Source organism: Hyperoodon ampullatus (assembly GCF_949752795.1).
Source record: "Hyperoodon ampullatus genome assembly, chromosome: 3".
Taxonomy (NCBI): Eukaryota; Metazoa; Chordata; class Mammalia; order Artiodactyla; family Ziphiidae; genus Hyperoodon; species Hyperoodon ampullatus.
In genome coordinates, this window is record NC_136916.1 from 6,543,290 (window position 1) to 6,561,867 (window position 18,578).

The window sequence follows — 18,578 nt, forward strand, 5'->3', positions numbered from 1 at the left end:
TTTTGCGGTACGCGGGCCTCTCACTGTTGTGGCCTCTCCCGTTGCGGAGCACAGGCTCCGGACACACAGGCTCAGCGGCCATGGCTCACGGGCCCAGCCGCTCCGCGGCATGTGGGATCCTCCCGGACCGGGGCACGAACCCGTGTCCCCTGCATCGGCAGGGGGCCTCTCAACCACTGCGCCACCAGGGAAGCCCATAGGGCAGGTTTTTTGAAAGATTGATTTCTCCTAAATAAGTGGTAGTGCAAATACACTAAATTAGGAGTCGAGGGCTTCTAGTTAGAGAATTGTTCTTTTCATGATACTTGCTAAGAACCTGGTAATGAAGCTGTTTTGCTTTTAGTTGACAGGGAAATTTGGGGAAAGACAAAAAGATAATTAAGCACGGAGTTAGTGTTTGATAATGAGTAATTAATACTGCTTCTGTGAAGTAGTGAAGATGGCTAAAGAGAATTAGTTATTATGGAAATCTAAGCCCAGTTTTATGGAAGTGCCCTGACTTGAATTTGAAAGAAAGAGAAATACCACAAATAAAACTTAATGTGTGAGCAGGAAGCTTCTGATATTTTTAAACTCTCTTTTAGGATTAAAGATCTTTTATGCAACCTATGTGCATCTTAATGAGACACATCAATTTAATCAAAACCATAGATGGTCCTAAGGAAAAAAAATAATAGTATGCTAAAATATGGAGTAAGATAAATACTCCGAAGGAAATTTACATAATTTTCAAGTCATTATAAAAAAGAAAAAGGCTTTATTGTCCTGTACCAGAAATATATGCAACAAACTTGTCTGTTTGCAATTTTTATTTTTCTAGGTAATTACTGAATAAGAACATTTTAAATGACGATTAATTTGCATTTTTACTCTAAGCAAGTTCACGATTTAAATGCAGTAAGTAATGAATAATTAAGGGACATAAATAATTTAACATTAATCAAAGATTCCTACTTAAAAATATGTCCTAATTAAAAAATGTAGAATACTGCAAATAAAGACTATAATCTAAAGGTGGAAAGAACATACATATCAATGTCTACCCAAGATTTTGCCAGCTTCCCCATAGCCCGAAACTAAGAAAAATCACAGATCAAGAAATAATTCATTTTCAAGAATACATTTTTGAAAGTATAGCTTTTTCTTTCTATCTATCTGTGGACAGTTAATCAAATCTATAACTACTATATGTATACTAATGGAAGGAAACCAAATGTGGCAAACACCTCTGAACTTAAGAGTTCTGCCACTTACAGGATCTATGAACATTGACCCTTCTCTGTCTCTCAGGAAGTGAAATAATTATGCAAATTGTAAATCACCCATGCAAATATTAGATATTTAATTGGACCAGTCAATGGTACTTCCCCTGGTTCCCTCACTTACTGAAAGATAGTGAATTCTTAAGTTCCAATAAAGACAAGTTTCATTCTGTCATCTAACAGGTACTGAGACCCAGGTAATATTCAAGGCTGTGTATTAGGTACTATGAATAAGACAGGTCCTTGGCTTCCATAAACATATACCGCATGAGAAGAGTAAATAATTCTTTGCAAATATAAGCAAGTTATAGATAAGGTAGTATGAAATTTCAGAAGCTGCAATTTTTCCTTTACGTTGTAATAACTGGAGAAAGCTTTACTACAAAGTGCCACTTACACTACGTCCTGAAGAATGGGTAAGATTTGGTTTGAAAAAATAGTAAGATAAAGAATATTCCGGGGCCTCCCTGGTGGCGCAGTGGTTGAGAGTCCGCCTGCCGATGCAGGGGACACGGGTTCGTGCCCCGGTCTGGGAGGATCCCACATGCCGCGGAGTGGCTGGGCCCGTGAGCCATGGCCGCTGAGCCTGCGCGTCCGGAGCCTGTGCTCCACAATGGGAGAGGCCACAACAGTGAGAGGCCCGCGTACCGCAAAAAAAAAAAAAAAAAAAAAAAAAAAAAAGAATATTCCGAAGGGAATAACAATTAGGAGGAAGGCTATGGATATGGTTCAGGCACTTTGAATAGTTCCTTTTAACTACAGCAAAGGTTGCCTAAGTCGGAAATAAAGTGTAAGTTAGCAAACCCTCTTACTTGCTACCTGAAAGAAACCCATCAGAGTTTGCCTTTTCGTTGTAAATTCAAAGCTCAACCAGAATAAATTTCCTTCTTTTGAAGCAGTACAGATAGAAGTTTTCACCCAAACTAAATTTAACTGAATGCTTGTCAATGATTTATAACCTGGTCTTTAGCCCACACACCCTACAGTCTAGAAAACTGTAGATGAAATTGCTCTACCATTTACAAACAGGCCGCTTTGAATCTGTTTTCCTCTAAGTAGCTTTGTAACTCTGCGTTAGACACCTGGGAGAGACATTTCCAGTGCCCATTACGCGACATTTTTCGGTCCTGTTAATAGTTGGTTTGACTTTATATGACTGATCAAGAGGCTGACAGCCTTCAATTTATCGGCGGCCCCTCGACACAGACACGGATGTTTCCTCATGGAGATTCAACCATCGTCTCAAAGCTCTGGTTTGGCAAAATTAATATTACACATTTTAAGGTATAGGCCATGTTTCTGGGCCCTAGGGCTTGGGCCTCAGACACCCCAGCTAAGGCCAAAGCAGTGCGGACAGGAAGGGGGTATGCCAGGGGTAGAAATGTGCCAACGCCCACGGGACGCGATGCTCCTCCCAGCACAAAAGACGCCACCGCACCACCGGGCCCTGGGACTGAGCTCCGAAACCGCCAGGTGCTCGCCAAGCCGCCCTCGGCTCTTCCCAACCCCCCCACTTCCGCTTCCGGGGAGGCGCCGCCTGGCCCTCCGGCCTTGGGGGCGGTAGTGAAAGAGAAGCCGGAAGTGGCCGCAGTACTTCCGGTGCGGGAAACTCCTCGCTGCGGCTCCGAGCGGGCTTGACAGGCGCGGTCCCTGCAAGTAGGTCTCTCTCCAGTTGCCTTCCTCCCGTCTAACCTTCCAGCTCGTTTGCCGCTGCCGTCCCGCCACGCCGGTCTCCGAAGCCGCCCCTTCCCCATGTGCCGGGGCAAGAGTCCGGAAAGCCAAGACCCGCTCGCCGGTACCCCATCATGTCCGAACTGACTAAAGAGCTGATGGAGCTGGTGTGGGGCGCCAACAGCAGCCCCGGTCTCTCTGACACCATCTTCTGCCGCTGGACGCAAGGTACCCTGGCTGGACTCTGGCTTCCTGCCGCCGCTCCCTTTAGCCCCGCGAGAGTCGAGCCGTGACGCCTCTCGCGCCACCCCGCACTCCGTCCCGGTTCCCCTGCTCAGCTCAGAAACGGGACTTTCTAGAAAAGCCCTCCCTGCCTTGAGGGTTAGAGGCTGAGTAGGGGAACGGTGCCAGTGGGCCGCCAAAGACCCGAGGCGCCCCTGCCACTCCCTGGGCTGCCTTTGGGTTGGAGAGGAGGAGGGGGCGGCTGCCGGGCTGCAGCGGGTGACACTGAAGGTGTGCCCTGTGCCCCGGCGTCCGTTCCTCCAGCAGGGCTCCGGCCGCCTGGATCTTTACCCCCTAACCAGTCTGGTCGTCTGGTCTCATTTTGGAGAGAGGGAAGTCCACGTGAAAGTCGCAGTGGTTAATTCCAGAAAGCGATTGTGTTGCTCGTATTTCAGTTAGGCGGGGTTAGGCGTGGTACTCGGTGCAGAAATGTAATGTTGCGGCTGCAGAGTGTTTGTTCCCTTGACCCGAAGCGTCCCTGGTTTTGAGGTGGTGTGGGATCTGTTCCAGTTCAAAGGAATATGGCCCATAGGACTTCCTGGGCCGATCTAATTACGCAGACAGGCTTTTGAGTTATATAAGAAGTTTTGTTAATACTACGAGTAATTGTGAAGTGAAAAAACACCATCTGTTTGTATTTATTAGTCATCATCCCTAACTCGTAAGTTTCAGTATTAAAACACAACGGGCACATTACTTCAGGTGACTTAAAAGGGACAATGGTGAGGTTGAGGTTAAGAGCATAGTGTTTGGAGTTAGGAGAATGAGTAATGGACGTATGTAAAACATCCCAAGCACGCAAATAATAGCTAGTTAGTACTATTACTAAAACATTTTATTAAAATATTTATTTAGAAAATACCGATTCTCAGCGGGTTTGGGGGAAGTTTAGCATAGTAAATCTAAGTCCTTGCTTCGTAATGTGTATTTAGTAACAAAAATTCAGGGTTTAAGTAATCCCTTCCTTCCTCCCAGATACTGGTAAAGAGCTGGTAAAATTAGAATCGTAATATATTACAGCCAGGTAGGTTATTTAGTCCTTTACCCTTGTTCTGAAGATGAGAAAAATGAGTTGTGAAGGGTTAAATGACCAGGCCAAAGTTGCACAAATTGATAGAACTGGGAACGAATTCCACCTCTCCCATCTCCTAATTCAGCTGTGTCTTTGTTGTTTTCCTTTGTGTGGCTCAACCAGGCATGTAATTAGTTTGGCTTCTTTTTTTTTTTTTTTTACAGATTTAATTATGTCGCTTAACGAATATTTTCTGAAATGTTGGACATCCACATTTGCAGATTTTAAAATTTATTTTCCAGTTTGTCTTATTTATCCTATTACTGAACAGCCCTAAAGTATGCAAGACTGTGAAGGACTGAGAAAAGTTTTCCTTCCTGTTAATTAATTAGTCATACAACACAGAATAAGGTGATATTCAGCCTCATTTATTGTAGTACTGTGATGCAGAGGCAAGGAGATTTCAGAGGCAGTTCTAATAATGGTTAAGAACGGGCTTTGGAACAGGCGTACTTGGGTTCTAGGTTCAAGGTTTTTAGCTTATTTAAGCCTCAGTTTCCTTCTCTGTAGAGTGCAGATAATAGTAGTGCCAATCTTACAGGGTTGTTGTGAGGATTAAAGGCAGGTGAATTCGTTTAGGCACTTAGCACAATATCTGACATGGCGTAAACGCTCAGAAAACGGTAGCTTGATTTAAAACGTGTTTAATTGTAAACCAAGCCGAAGATCGCTCTCTGGCCATGCCCTGACAGTTGCAAGAAGTTATTGTTAATTTGATGGATAATCACTAAAAGAGAACTTGGTAATGACATATGAGAATGCTCTGCCACCTTGTAGTCATACAGAAGTTCCTTTACAAGATTTGTTCAATCAATACCATTTCAAAATAAAGGCTTATTTATTTATTGCTCTACAGGGAGTGCAGTTATATTGTGGCTATGTAATTCTTCAGAGTCTTAAACTGATCATGATTTTTAAGGCAACCAAATATGTACTTTTAACTTGTCACCTCTGACTCAGAGGGATGTTGTCATCGGTCTTGCTGTGTTAACTTTGTATTCATTTATCCATTCTTAGAGGAGGCAGAGACCATTGCTGACGATTGCTGTGGCAGTGCCTTGGGATTGTGGGAACGGGCACAGGACACTGCTTTGCTGCGCTTGCCTTACTGCATTCATACTGTGACATCAGCTTTGGCTTTATTTCATCATCTACATCTGTGCTTTGAATTGGCAGCTGTAATCTCATTAGTCTTTTGGAAACAAGTTACAGGTGTGAGGTGTTTGGGGTAAAGAAACATAGAACTATGTCCAGGGATGTTCCGTTTATGAAACTGTATTGATTGGTCATGTTAAATTCCTTTGATATGTTAAACAGCTGCAGCAGTTGGGGGTTTTTTTGTTTGTTTTTCTCTCTCTTAATTGATAGGGCAGTTTTAGATAATATGTTAAAGCAGTACGTGCAGGAGTGGCACATAATATTTTTTTGTTCGTTTAAAATTCATTTGGCAGTTGTAGATAATTCTCTTCTGCAAAGACTTTTTCTTAAGAGAAGAAAACAAAATAGGGTTTTGGTTTGGTTTGTTTTTTTTTTTAACAGTTTTTATTTTAAAGGCAATAAGTCACATTATTTAAAGCTTTGAAATTGTTTTGTTTTTTAACTTGGGAATTTACTCCCTACTCCTGCCTGCTTCCCTCCTGCTCAGTTGCCTATAATACTTTTTAAAGAAAAGCGTATATTTTCTACCTCCTTATTGGTAAGCACATTTATCCTTCTTTGCCTTCTCCCTCAAACTGACCAGTGTTCCAGACCTAGACTTGATAGGGTGGGAGGGAAGACAAATGATAAACATAATATAGCATAAGTTAAGCATATATACTAGAAGGTAGAGAAATAAGGAATTACAGGGTGAAGTAGCCTGGACAGGCCTCATTTTAAGGTGAGATTTGAGCAGACTATTGAAGTAACTGAGTTAGTCATGCAGGTATCTGAAGAGTGTTGCAGGCAGTGAGGATGGCCATCGTAAAAGACTTAATGACGTATGCAGAATACGTCTGTTTTTTTGTTCAAGGAACAGGAAGCAGGTTAGTTTGGCTGGAGAGGGAATGAGGGAACGGGACAGTGAGAGAGATGGTGTAAGAAATAATATGGCCCAAATCACTAAGATTTTATAGGCCATTGTAAGGACTTTGGTTTTTATTCTAAATGAGATGAGAGGTCATTGGAAGGTTTGGAGCAGCGGAGAGACAGGAGAGGACAGGTTTTTAAAGGGCTGATCTGACTGCTAAGTTTGAGGATAGACAGTAGTGTATTGAGTGCGACAGCAAGACCAAATGAGAGACAGTTGCAGTAATCCGAGGGTAGGAGACCATGGCTTAGACCAGGATAGTGGGAAGTGGTCACATTGACCTCATCCCAGCAGAAGCAAAATAAGAGTCATCTAGATCTAACAAAAGTAAGTGTTAATCCTATTATAAAGGCAAACATTTTGACTTATTGAGAATTTGTTTTCTTTTCAGTACTGATTGTCTAGCCAGTGTTTGGCAAATGTTTTCTTTAAAGGGCCAGTGCCTCTATTGTCTCTGTCTCATCTCTGCCATTGCAGCAAAAGCAGCCCTGGATAATAAGGGCATGGCTGTGTTCCAAAACTGCATTTAAAAAACAGGCCAACCCTGGTCTAAATTATAAACTCTGAGAACCCATTTTTTCCTTTTCTTGGCCCCCTTGCTTCAAGTTTTAAGTTACTTCGTTGTTTCACCTAAAGATTAGCTAGAAGAGAAACCCAATTTGTCAGTTTATAGCAGTTCAGTGGTGTTTTGGGGTGGAGATGGGGAGGGAGCTGTAGTGGATTGAAATTAGAGTTTTGGACTTTCCGGTATAGGACAATTTTTGTTATGTAATATGAAATAAAAAGATTCTAAGTAACTTTGGAAAACTGAGGGATCAGTTAAAATGTAAGCATAAATTGTATGCAGGAGTTAAAGCGTTTGGATTAAAGTCCAAAAGAATGATGTCTATTATAATGTGATTTAACATTTTACCAAAGTACTAAAATGATACACCAGTATCGTTAATTTGTCTTCCAAAGTGAAGGTAAATTAATATTGTGGATCATATCATTTCAGAGATTTTTGTTGTTGATGGAAGCCTTTTATTTCAAATATAGGTTTTACTTTCTCCCACCTACCTACATCATACGTCACCTAAAAACCAATTTTTTTAAACTCACAATTTGGAAGCTTATGTGACAAAGTTAATTTCTTGGTACTTTTGGGTACATAATGTGTTTTTCAGCTCAACGTATCTATTATAATACCTTACATCTGTATTAGGCTTTACAGGTTTTGAAAATCTTACTTAATCCTTACAGCAACCCCAAGAGATAGCAAAGGATAAATGTATCAATAGTTATCCTCCTTTTTGTAGATGAGGAAACTAAGGCTCAGTTCAGATTCCACTCAACCCGTATTATCTGACTTATAATGACAAATGAAGTCTTTCTGTGGCCTTTTGTTAACATGGAAGGCTAGAACTATAGAGGCAGTAGTCGTCAAACTGGTTTGAATAACGTAAGTCAGTCATATGAAAATAAAAGACTGGGAAATTGCAAAGAGGTTCGTGGCTCAGGTTTAAATTAGTTATGAGCTGTAGAACTGAGAAAGACTTCTATGTCTGTAGTGCTGTGGAATGTGATACAAACTCGTATATTTAGGATCAGATGCTTTAGATGGCCTATTTCAAATCTAATTAGGAAAACAGCCATTTTGTGATAAGTTAATTCCTCTTAAAACTAGGAAATAAGATGAATATGAGAACACTTGACAAGAAAAATAACTCTATATCCTAAACAATTCAAACTCAAGTGAAACCTTATTATAAAAGGGGGTGCCTACTTAGCATAATCCTGTTTTAGGATAGAATAATTTCCATTTGTCTAACTTTATTTCACTTTTAAGCTCTAAGAGGCTTTGTTCATTATCAAATAACACACTCACACATATATACTGTAATTAACGGAATTGGGCATAAAGCAGATCTGCCTAGAACTCTCTCCCTGGGGCTTTTATCTCTGAAGTACAAAAGCAATTTACCAGAATGCATTTCCATCTAAAAGCCCCACCCATGGATCTTGAAAATTGAGTTACGTTATTAGTCATTTTAAGGAAGGCAAGAATCCATTACTGAGACCTGTTTATCATATACGCTGGAAGTTTGACAGAGCCTAGTTCACCTCCGCACTTCGGCCCAACACCAGTGACCCTCCCTTCCCAGTAGGAGAAGTGGTAGACGAAGCGCAGAGGCCCCTTGGCTTCACCTCCTGTTTCTAGACTGGCTCTCAGCTTTGGTGGTCCTGATGTGATAACCAGCACCCTCAGTTCTCATTTGTCTCTATTAAATTTGCCCCATCCACCATACCTGTTTCTTATCCTGCATTTTTCTTATCCTCTATTCTGTTTCTCCCAAGGCGGTGGTGTGTGTTGCTGGGGAAAATTGTGGTCAGCATCAGTACACATGTAGGAATTAAACCTTAGCTGAGCCCTCAGTATTTCTCTTAGTTCTTTATCCTGTCTGCTTTTCTTATGTGTTTTGGAATTAACATTCTCCTCAATTTTCTGTGCCCTCATGCCCCCCACTCGCAATCAACAGCATCTCTTCCCTTCCTCTTTGCCTGCATGTCTAACTTGGAAGCCTGCTAAGATTTCCTTTTTCTCAAGTTTGTTAAACTCAGGGCCCTGTTACACTCTTAAAAACTATTACAGGCTTCAATATGAAAAATTAAAAAAAATAATGAGGCCTGTGGCACTATTTTACATTAAAAAAAATCTCTTCAGTGTCTAGCTCATAGGAAGACAGGTGGATTCTCCCACTTGCTTCTCCATTCTGTCTTACAATATGTTACAATATGTTGTTTCAATATGTTACAATATGTTGTTTCAGTTGAAGTATCTGCGGAAAATCCAGCATCACACAGATATGCAGTCGGTAATATAGGAGTCTTGTAATAGCCTTTTCAGATAATTGTGGATATTCTTCTTTGATACTACACCAAAACTCAACAAGTGGTAGTTTCTTAGCGGTTACTTGAAATACAGACTCTGAAGCCACATCAATGAACTTTTCGTCCTCTGTTAAATTGAAATCCATTGGTTTGTCTTGTACTTTGACTGGATCTTTTACCCATGCATTAATTTGTAACAGCATGCATTGGTCATTTGGAAGTTATCGGTCTGCTGGTTTATGCAGATCTTCTAAATGTTAACTACATATTGTTATACAGTATCAAAAGTCACATTTATTATTTCTGATCTAGTCAGAAAAATCTCTGAGTATTGAGAAGCTGTCAAGCTACAGTGCTGGACTTGAGTTTTCCAGAAGTTTAGTTGTTACTTGAAAGCTTGAGATTTTATCACTGGCAGAAATACTGTCAAGTTATTTTCCTTGAAGTATCAGGCTCACTTCATTCACTTCTGAGAAAAAGTCTAAATAATCATAATTTGTTAGTAGCTCTTCAAAGTAAAAACAGCATTCCACAGAAAAGCTGTTAGTTCAGCTCACAGTTCAAAAAATTACACACGTGCTTTGAGAATCTGTCAATCATCGCTCAAGGTATGTAGCTTTATGGGTAGTTCCCATTTTGTCACACAGACTATTTTTTTAAAGTACATTGTTTTCAAAGTCAAGATTTAATACGATTAGCATTAGTAAGGGCTTTTTTAAGTTAAATTGGCTTTTTTTTGTGTTTGAGAGCATATTGTGGTGTTTCCTAGTACAGTGACTGCTGGTATAGCTTAATGTCACTTAATGTGTGCTAAGGCACCAGTAATGTAACCTGCTATTCATTTTGTACCATCGCTGTGAATATCAACACAGTGAAAAGGGAAAATATGTTAGTATTATAATAAAAATGATTTTCACCTCTAGCAGGTCCCCTAAAGGGTCTGTGGAACTTCCCGGGGTCTGTAGGCCACACCTTGAGAACCTATCTGTATTCAGTCCACCACCACCACCACCACACCGCACTGTCTCAGTTCTTTCAGGACTTGGAGTCCTTAAACTCTCTCTTTCCCATTTAATTACTCTTTTCCTTCTTTTAAACTCATGCCCTTCCCTCTGTAAAATAATAATTCTTTATCCAACTACCCTTCAAGCCATCACCCTTTTCCCCTTCACTTGTTTAACAAATAGTTTGCATTTTCTCCTTCTCCTTGTATTCTGAATCATGCCTCAACCCTTCAAAATTTGGCTGCTCTTCCCAGCATTCTACATTTCTTTTTTTAGTATTCCCAGTGACATGCTTAATCCAGTATTTTCATTTATGTTTTTATTCCACTCAGCATTTGTAACAGGTGACTGCTGCTTTTTCCTTTCTAGGACCTCAGTGTGTTTCTTCTCTTACCTTTCAAGTCTTTGTCAATCTCCTTTGATGACTCAGCGTCTGCTCACTTTTTTTTTTTTTTTTTTTTTTAATGTTAACCGGCTTCATTATCTTTGTTCTACACGTTCTCATTCACTTTAACTGCCATGTTTAGGGTGATTCAACTTGCTATCTCTAATCCTAAACCCTGCCCTGGGCTCCAGACCCATGTTTCCCCAACCAAATTGTTGTTTCACATTTTAGAGACTGAATTTAGAAACAAACATCCCCATTATCTTCACTCCCAAAACTTCAGCAAGCATTTATTGAGTATTAACTGTATAACCTACTAGGAAAACAGTAGTTAATAGAGCAGGCAAGATACCTGTAAGGCAAGACAAACAATAAACAAGTGAACAATCATATAATTACAGATGATGATAAGTACTGGTTGTGCTGAAGGATGGTAGGAAAGATCTACTTAGATAGGCCTATCAGGGAATATCTCTCAGAGGAATTAATACCTAAACTGGGTCTTTAAGGATGAGAAGGATTCAGCTATATGACAAGAGAAGGAAAAAGAGCTTTTCTTGCAGAGGGAACAGCAAGCATCAGGGCCCCAGGTAAAGACCTTGGGATGTTCTGAGGGCCTAAGATCACTGTAGATGATGAAGGTAAGAGTGAACTGAGGGAAGGTGGGGTTGATAGATCGTACAGTGTCTCTTAGGCCATGAAAAGGAGTTTTCTTGTAATTGCAATGAGAAGCCATTGCAGGCTGTGACAAAACCTGACGTCCATTTCTAAAATATTTCTCTGGTAACTGTGGTGAATAGATAAGGGGTGGGGTGGGAGTGGGAATGTGGGCAGAATGGGGGGACCTGGTTGGAAACTCTTAACAGTGTTCTAAGTGAAAGATGATGGTGGTTTGAACCTGAAGGTGGACTAGAAATGGGGTAGAGATATGTTTTGGGTCCTTGAACCAAGAGGACCTTACCTTAAGGTGAAGCCTTAAAGATAAGTCCGATTTTTTCAGAGAAAGTGTTAGCAGGTGTTTCATGCGGAGGGAACGTGTTCAAAGTTTAAGAAACCAGATAGAAAATGGATGTTTGGGGGCCTGAAAGGAGTTCAGCCTGCCTAGAGCCTAAAGGAGGAGAGTGGCGAAGAGCGAGGGAGGAGATACAGGCAGAAGCCAGACCATGCAAGACCATGTGGAGGAATTTGGATTCTGTCTGTGTCTGGAGTTCTCATCTGAGCTCTGTTAGGGATTTACCTGATTATCACCCATAATGGAAACCTTGGGCGTAGGTGAGTTACACAGAGAGAACGTGGAGAATGCAAAGAAAAAAGATTCTAAAGCCAAGACCTGAGGAACATTAGCATTTAGAAGGAGTCGGTCACCGCTCATACTGAGAAGAAACAGAAAAGGAAAATTTGGAACAAGATGTACCACTAGAGCCAAGGGCCAAAAGATTTTCAGAAGTCAGTGGTCAGCGTTTCAGATGGTTCTCTGGGAGATTCATCTGAAATAAGAAAGACTTGAGAAATAGCCTGTCTGGTCATTGATGAATTTGGTGAGAATGAGTTTGGTGCAGTCACAGGTTGAAAACCAAATTATTGTGGGTTGGGTAACTTAAGACAGTGCATGTAGACAATAAGGTGGGCTTTGAGAGAGTGGTGTTTGGAGTTTTGGGTGGAAGGTTGTTGTTGTTGTTTTTATGGTCAAATGATTTTTTAAATTAAGACTTTACTTTTTAGAACCATCTTAGGTTCACAGCAAAACTGTGGGCAAGATACAGAGATTTCCCACATACCTCCTGCTCCCTCAACATGCACAGCCCCCCACCCCACTGTCAGTGTCCCCCACCAGAGTAGTACGTTGGTTACAGTTTTGAACCTGCGTGGACTCATCGTTATCACCCAAAGTCCACAGTTTTCATTCTTGGTGTGGCACATCCTATGGGTCGAGACAAATGTGTAATGGAATGTGTCCATCATTACAAGATCATAGAGTATTTTCACTGCCATAAAAATCCTCTGTGCCTTGTCTGTTCAACCCTTCACCCACTCCCCTCCTCTTGGCAGCCACCGATCTTTTTACTGTCTGCATAGTTTTGCCTTCTTCAGACTGTCATATGGTTGGAATCATATGGTATGTAGCCTTTTCAGATTGGTTTCTTTCACTTAGTAATATGTAATTAAGTTTCCTCCATGTCTTTTCACAACTTGCAAGCTAATATTTTTTAAATGCTGAATAATATGTACTATTTATCCATTCACCTACTGAAGGACATCTTGGCTGCTTGCAAGTTTTGGCAATTAGGAATAAAGGTGCAGTGAACAATGTGTGCAGGTTTTTGTGTGTGGACCTAAGTTTTCAACTCCTTTGGGTAAATACCAAGGACCTTTTGGTAGAATCTTGAAGAGAATTTTTGTTTGTTTTTAAATATGTGAGATACGTTTAAATACTGTTTGAAAGAGAGATTGAAGGGTAAAGAGAGAGGAGGTGGGATGGAATGGGAAGCTCCATACTGTTTCTTCTCTGTCCTGCTATCTAGTGTCTCAAGCTAGAAACTTCAGTCAGTTCTAATTTCTTATGTCCCAAGCCTTTCCCCACTTGCACATATTCATCAAATATTAATTTTTACCTTAGAAATACTGTTTGGACATAGTGTCTTCCCTCCACACTTAAGTTTCTTTTATTAGTTTGGCACTGTATAGGTCTGTTGAAATGGCCTCTTCCCCATTCTGGTCCTTTAAAAAAGAAAAAAATACCAGTATGATTGTATTACTGCTTTAATTAGTACTTGTCATGGTGTGGCCCTTCCCAGTATTAACATGCTGTCAGCTCTCCGTCCTCCCCTTTCCCGTCTCTCCCGTCTGCCTCCAGACTGCCCTTTGGCTGCATTAACGTTCCCTCTGATCCATAAACTTGTCCTGCTCTTACGAAACCTCTTTCCTTTAATAAAGGTATTTTCTTTACCTGAAAGTCATTCTGCCACCCTTGCCTCTCTGATAAATTTCTGTTCAAGGTCAGCCTTAAAGTTAGCTGGTATGACTTGACTCAGACCAAGTCACTACTTTCTGTATCCTCAACACTTCACACTTCTGTTATAACATTCGTTTATCCCTTCATCTTAGTAATTATTTGTTCATATGTCTGTCTTCACCTGGACTGTTGGCTTCTCCAGACTAGGGACTTTGTCGTTCACGTCATTTATATATCGTAGATGTTTGGTATAGTATCTCAGGGTCATCAACTGTTTGTTAAATAAATGACAGAATTATGACCATTAGTGAAATTTCACACATTCCTAGCATGTTGGAATTGGAAGTGATCATTTTAAAGCTAAGTACACTGAGGCCCAGGGAGGTGAAATGATTTCCTGAAGCTTATACAGATGGTAACGCACTTCTCCTGACTTCCGGCCCCAAGCTCTGTGCAGTATGCCAGTGCTCTCTGCGGGAACTTGTACTAGGTACTCTCAGTCAGTGCTAGTTGGGTAGTGTTTAAATTAAGATAGAACCAATATGGCCACATTCACTGTGTATGATGTTCTTTAATTTTTAGCTTAGAGAATGTGACTCAAAGATTGAAACTAAAAAAGATACTCTCTGAAAAGGGTCCTAAAATATCTGTTTAAATTCAGTATGTAGACTGTCTAGTCTTCCTTTCAGTAAATTATTTAAAAATCAGATTTAGTGTCCTTTTACTGAAGGCCACACTTTATCTCTCTGGTCCACTTAGTGGGGTCCCTGGACGCAAAATTGTGTGTGTGTGTGTGTGTGTGTGTGTGTGTGTGTGTGTGTGTGTGTGTGTGTGTGTGTGTGTGTGTGTGTGTGTTTATGCGCATTTGGCAGGGAGCCTAGGTTCCATATCTTTTTTCAAAGAGCTCCTTTATCCTCCAAAAAGTTAAGAACCACTGCACTTGACTGACTTGAGGATATTTTGCTGTTGTGATAAGTGATCTTTCTCAAAGCAAAGTACATTAAAAATTCTTTTAGCTACTACTTGAATTACATTTTTAATCTTTGCTACTTGCTTTCATTTTTAGGGTTTGTGTTTAGTGAATCAGAGGGATCTGCATTAGAACAGTTTGAAGGTGGCCCCTGTGCTGTTATTGCACCTGTTCAGGTAACATAGACTGCTACTTTACCAACTCCTTAGAGGGACGCGTTCAAACGTTTCATGCTTTACTTTCTGTTTTCTAATACCTGTACTCTGTAATCATGAGGCATGATCAGTTACCTCTTAGCTTTTGTTCTTGTAAATTGCTTTAAATATCCAAAATAAAAAGGATTTCAGAACATGAGTAGGTTACACAGCAGTAGCCATTTGGCTGTCTTTATTTTCAAGAAAACATAGTAGGTGTTCTCTGACTTTCAGAAAATTTGGAGTTAATGATCATGACATCTTTCTTATACAGTGATCTGTTGAGTAATAACATTTTATGCCAAAGATAGTGACACCATAGCAGTGGTACTATTTACATTTGTTCTATCTTTAAAAACGTTTTTTCTAAAAAGTTGAAGATGCATTAATATTTTCATGGCCTAAAACTTTATCAAATTTTAAAATAAGTTGACAGTATATACTGTTTTAGGCTCTAGCTTTGGTCTTTAAAATAAAATTAGTAGCAACCAATTTCAAACAGAATCCCCAAAATAAAAGATTTTTTCTTTGGGCAAAAGGTAGAGTGACTCTCAATGTATGTATTTGATTTTGAATCTTTATGTGTTGCATTGTTTGAAATTCAGAGGCTGATTTGGTATAAACCATTACATTATTAAAACGGAGAATTGAATTTTCAGTTTGCTATAATATTTACAATGTCTAAACAGAAGTATAACTTCAGAACCATCAGAAAAGAAGCTTGAATTTATTGTTTGTTTTAATCAGCACATTTTGAAAATACATATTTAATGTGGTATTTATTATTCATTGGGCATAAAGAATGCATTCCTGAACTGTTAGCTGCAAAGTAAATGTCTCTCAAACCTTATACTCCATACACTTACAGTATTAAATTTAAAATGTATTTTCTGAAGGAGAAAAAATTTTTCCTTTATGGTTCATTCTAAAACATAGCCTTTGTAGGTCATTATTTTATTTTTTTGAAGAGTAAAGTTGATACATTTTTTTTCATTAGTAGATTTACCAAAATTAAGAAAAACTTGAATGTTTGAGCTTTGCCTGGGGATTACAGAGTATAAAGAATAAAATTTAACTATAAATTAGTTATGAGACTTATGTTGAGTAATTGAGACAGATTTTGGTTGCTAGTAGGAATCTTACCTGAATTTGAAGATGACTTGTCCTGTTCATATGCATGTTAGATTATATTAACATAGACCCTCTTGGACCATAATAATAATACCCCTAGGGTCTTTATTGCAAGTCTTTGAATATAGTTAAATCAAAGTAAACCACAGCAGTTTCATGTTTATAAAATTTAGTATATTTCAAAAATGGTAGTTATTTTTACAAGTGGGGTTGCTATGTAACAAGGGTTAATTGTAATGTTCAAAACTGTGAGGTATCTTTGAGGTAGTAATTTAGCTTCATAGTCATATAAATGTTTTCAATCATAGAAGAATTTTGTTTATATTAATATTTCAATGTAAAAGTCAAAACTAAATTACTAAGAGTAATGAAGGTAAATGTGCGAGTCCAGATATTAAAACTTTTTTAAACTATATAAACTAGAACATGACACTTTTGCTAGAAGAATAGGCATATTATGGAACCCGATAGATAATACAGTAGTAGACCACATTACATACAATAATTTACCAAGAATTAATCACATACCATGATAAGAAGGAATATAAATCAGTGGTGAAATAAAATGTTTACTAAGTGTCACTGATAGGACTATTTGATAATTTGAGGGGGAAAAACTGAATTTAGGTCATCTCATAGCATATACCAAGTTTATTCTTGATATAATACTTAAGCACAGAAAGCTGAAAATAATGCATTACCAACTAAGATGAAAGATGAGTTCCAAGCTCAGAAAAAAATGTGAGGTAATATTAGCAATAAATCAGTGTCTTTCTTATACAGAGAACTCCTACAAATTGGTTAGAAAAACACTAAAACCTCAGAGGTGAAACGGGCAAGTGTATCCAATCATGACAGGTGGTGTGATTCTGGACAACCAAAGAATCGAGGTGTCCAACTTCACTAGGAATCCAAGAAAGTACAAATAAAACTTTAACTAGATTCTATTGCGTACTCTTTCTAATCTTTAGATATAAAATAACTGCCAGTGCATATAAGGGTAGGGTGATGCTGGCATACTCAGATATCTCTATGTAGTACAAATTGGTACTTTGACCTAGGGAAGGAATTTTACGTTATAATTGGAACCATGATAATGCAGATTCTTTGATGAGAATAATTGTACTTCTGTGGATCTTTCCTAAAGAAATAATCCTAAATATGGAAAAGGTTGTATTCAAGAAGAAGCTTTTTTTAGAGCAAGTCCAGATATATTTTATATATATTTATATATATATAAAACATATATTTATATATATATATTATATATTTTATAGTATAAAAAATTGCAAACAATGTAATGCACAGTAATGTAGTTTAAACATGGACTAATGTTTAAATAAATTTTAATAGCTTGAATAGCCATTTAGAGATTGAGTTAAAGTTACGAATTGTGTGGGAAAACAGAAAAGTGGAAAACAATCACATACCCATTATGCTTTTCACTTAAAATAAAATTTAAAACAGGTATGAAAGGAAGACTGGAAGGAAGTATAATCAAAATGCTAATGGTGGTTCTATTAGTGTTGAAATAATGGTTGTCCCACTTCACCATTCCAAAGTTTTGAGGTGTAGTTATATTAGTTTTATGGTTTTTGTTATTGGGAGGGGGATCAGAAGCACTTGGTTGTAGTATTTGTAGATTTTATTTCAATGTGAATATACAGAACGTTACTTATTTTTTTGTTAAAATACTTTGAATTGATTGCTTATTAGGTACCAGGTACTGTGCTAAGTGTATTAATAGTTTATCTCATATAATCCTCACTACAACCTCTTAAAGTTTGTGCTATTATTATTTTTAATTAGTAAAGTAATGAAACCAGGATTCAAATCTAGGTCTGTCTGACTATAAGCAGTCCTCTTATCTGAATACTACTGTTTTCAAACACCTGTGAGTAAGAATCACCATAGTAACCTCTTTTTTTCTTGAATCTGCCCCCTAGAGATAAAATAGGTGGAGTGTCAGAATCTGCCTTTTAAATAAACAAGTCAGGTGACTAGGGTGCAAATAGCTGTTGAGCTACACTTTGAGAAGGAAACACTGTTTATACACTGAACTGTTATCTATCAAATCACCAATGTAACATAGTTGGCTCACTTAAGGCAAGGTTAGAAATGAGTTTGTTTTTTCTTTGGAATCTTAAAGCTGTATGAGTTAAACCAGGAAGTTAGGAGCTCCTTATGATAAAGTGATGACCCACACCTTGGTCATCTTGTGTCATAAATCAGAGTTAGTAGAGCAGAACCACTTTTGTATTTAGATTTCTTTTCCCCAAAGGAATCAAAGAGAAATACAGATTTTTCCTGGTCTAAAAGGACTTCACTCTGTGAATGGAGCCGTAAATTTCTCTAATTTTCCAGTTATGTGGTTATTATTTTGAGTCAGTTTTTCTCTTTGACAGAAAATATGTATTATAAAGGAGGAAGAATTGTATGGATCTAGAATCAAGCTTATAGTAGTATATTCTGAGGAAGTAATTATGCTCAGTTACTGTTGAAGGTGAAGGGAAGTCATTTGAAATTTTTATAGCACTATTCAAAGGATCAGAAAGGAGGTGCAAATTAGTTTTTTTTTCCATTTTAAAATATAAGAATTATATAAGATATGTTTATAATGCATTCTAATAATTATTGCTTTAATTGTATAAAGGCATTTCTTTTGAAGAAGCTCCTGTTTTCTTCTGAGAAGTCTTCTTGGAGGGACTGCCAAGG

General features: G+C 38.6%; 1 protein-coding gene across 2 annotated transcripts in view; it reads left to right on the forward strand.

Annotated features, from left to right (window-relative positions):
- Positions 1 to 3,067: 3,067 nt before the first annotated feature.
- MINDY3 (MINDY lysine 48 deubiquitinase 3) overlaps positions 3,068 to 18,578 on the forward strand; it is a gene marked incomplete at both ends in the record, with an annotated part of 96,085 nt that continues 80,574 nt past the window's right edge. The window contains 3 exons of one of the 2 annotated variants that reach the window (XM_079698901.1): positions 3,068 to 3,161; positions 14,635 to 14,714; positions 18,517 to 18,577. In XM_079698901.1, coding sequence (XP_079555027.1) covers positions 3,068 to 3,161; positions 14,635 to 14,714; positions 18,517 to 18,577 — 235 coding nt within the window. The remainder of the gene's footprint in view (positions 3,162 to 14,634; positions 14,715 to 18,516; position 18,578) is intronic. The other variant, XM_079698902.1, reaches the window with a different exon arrangement.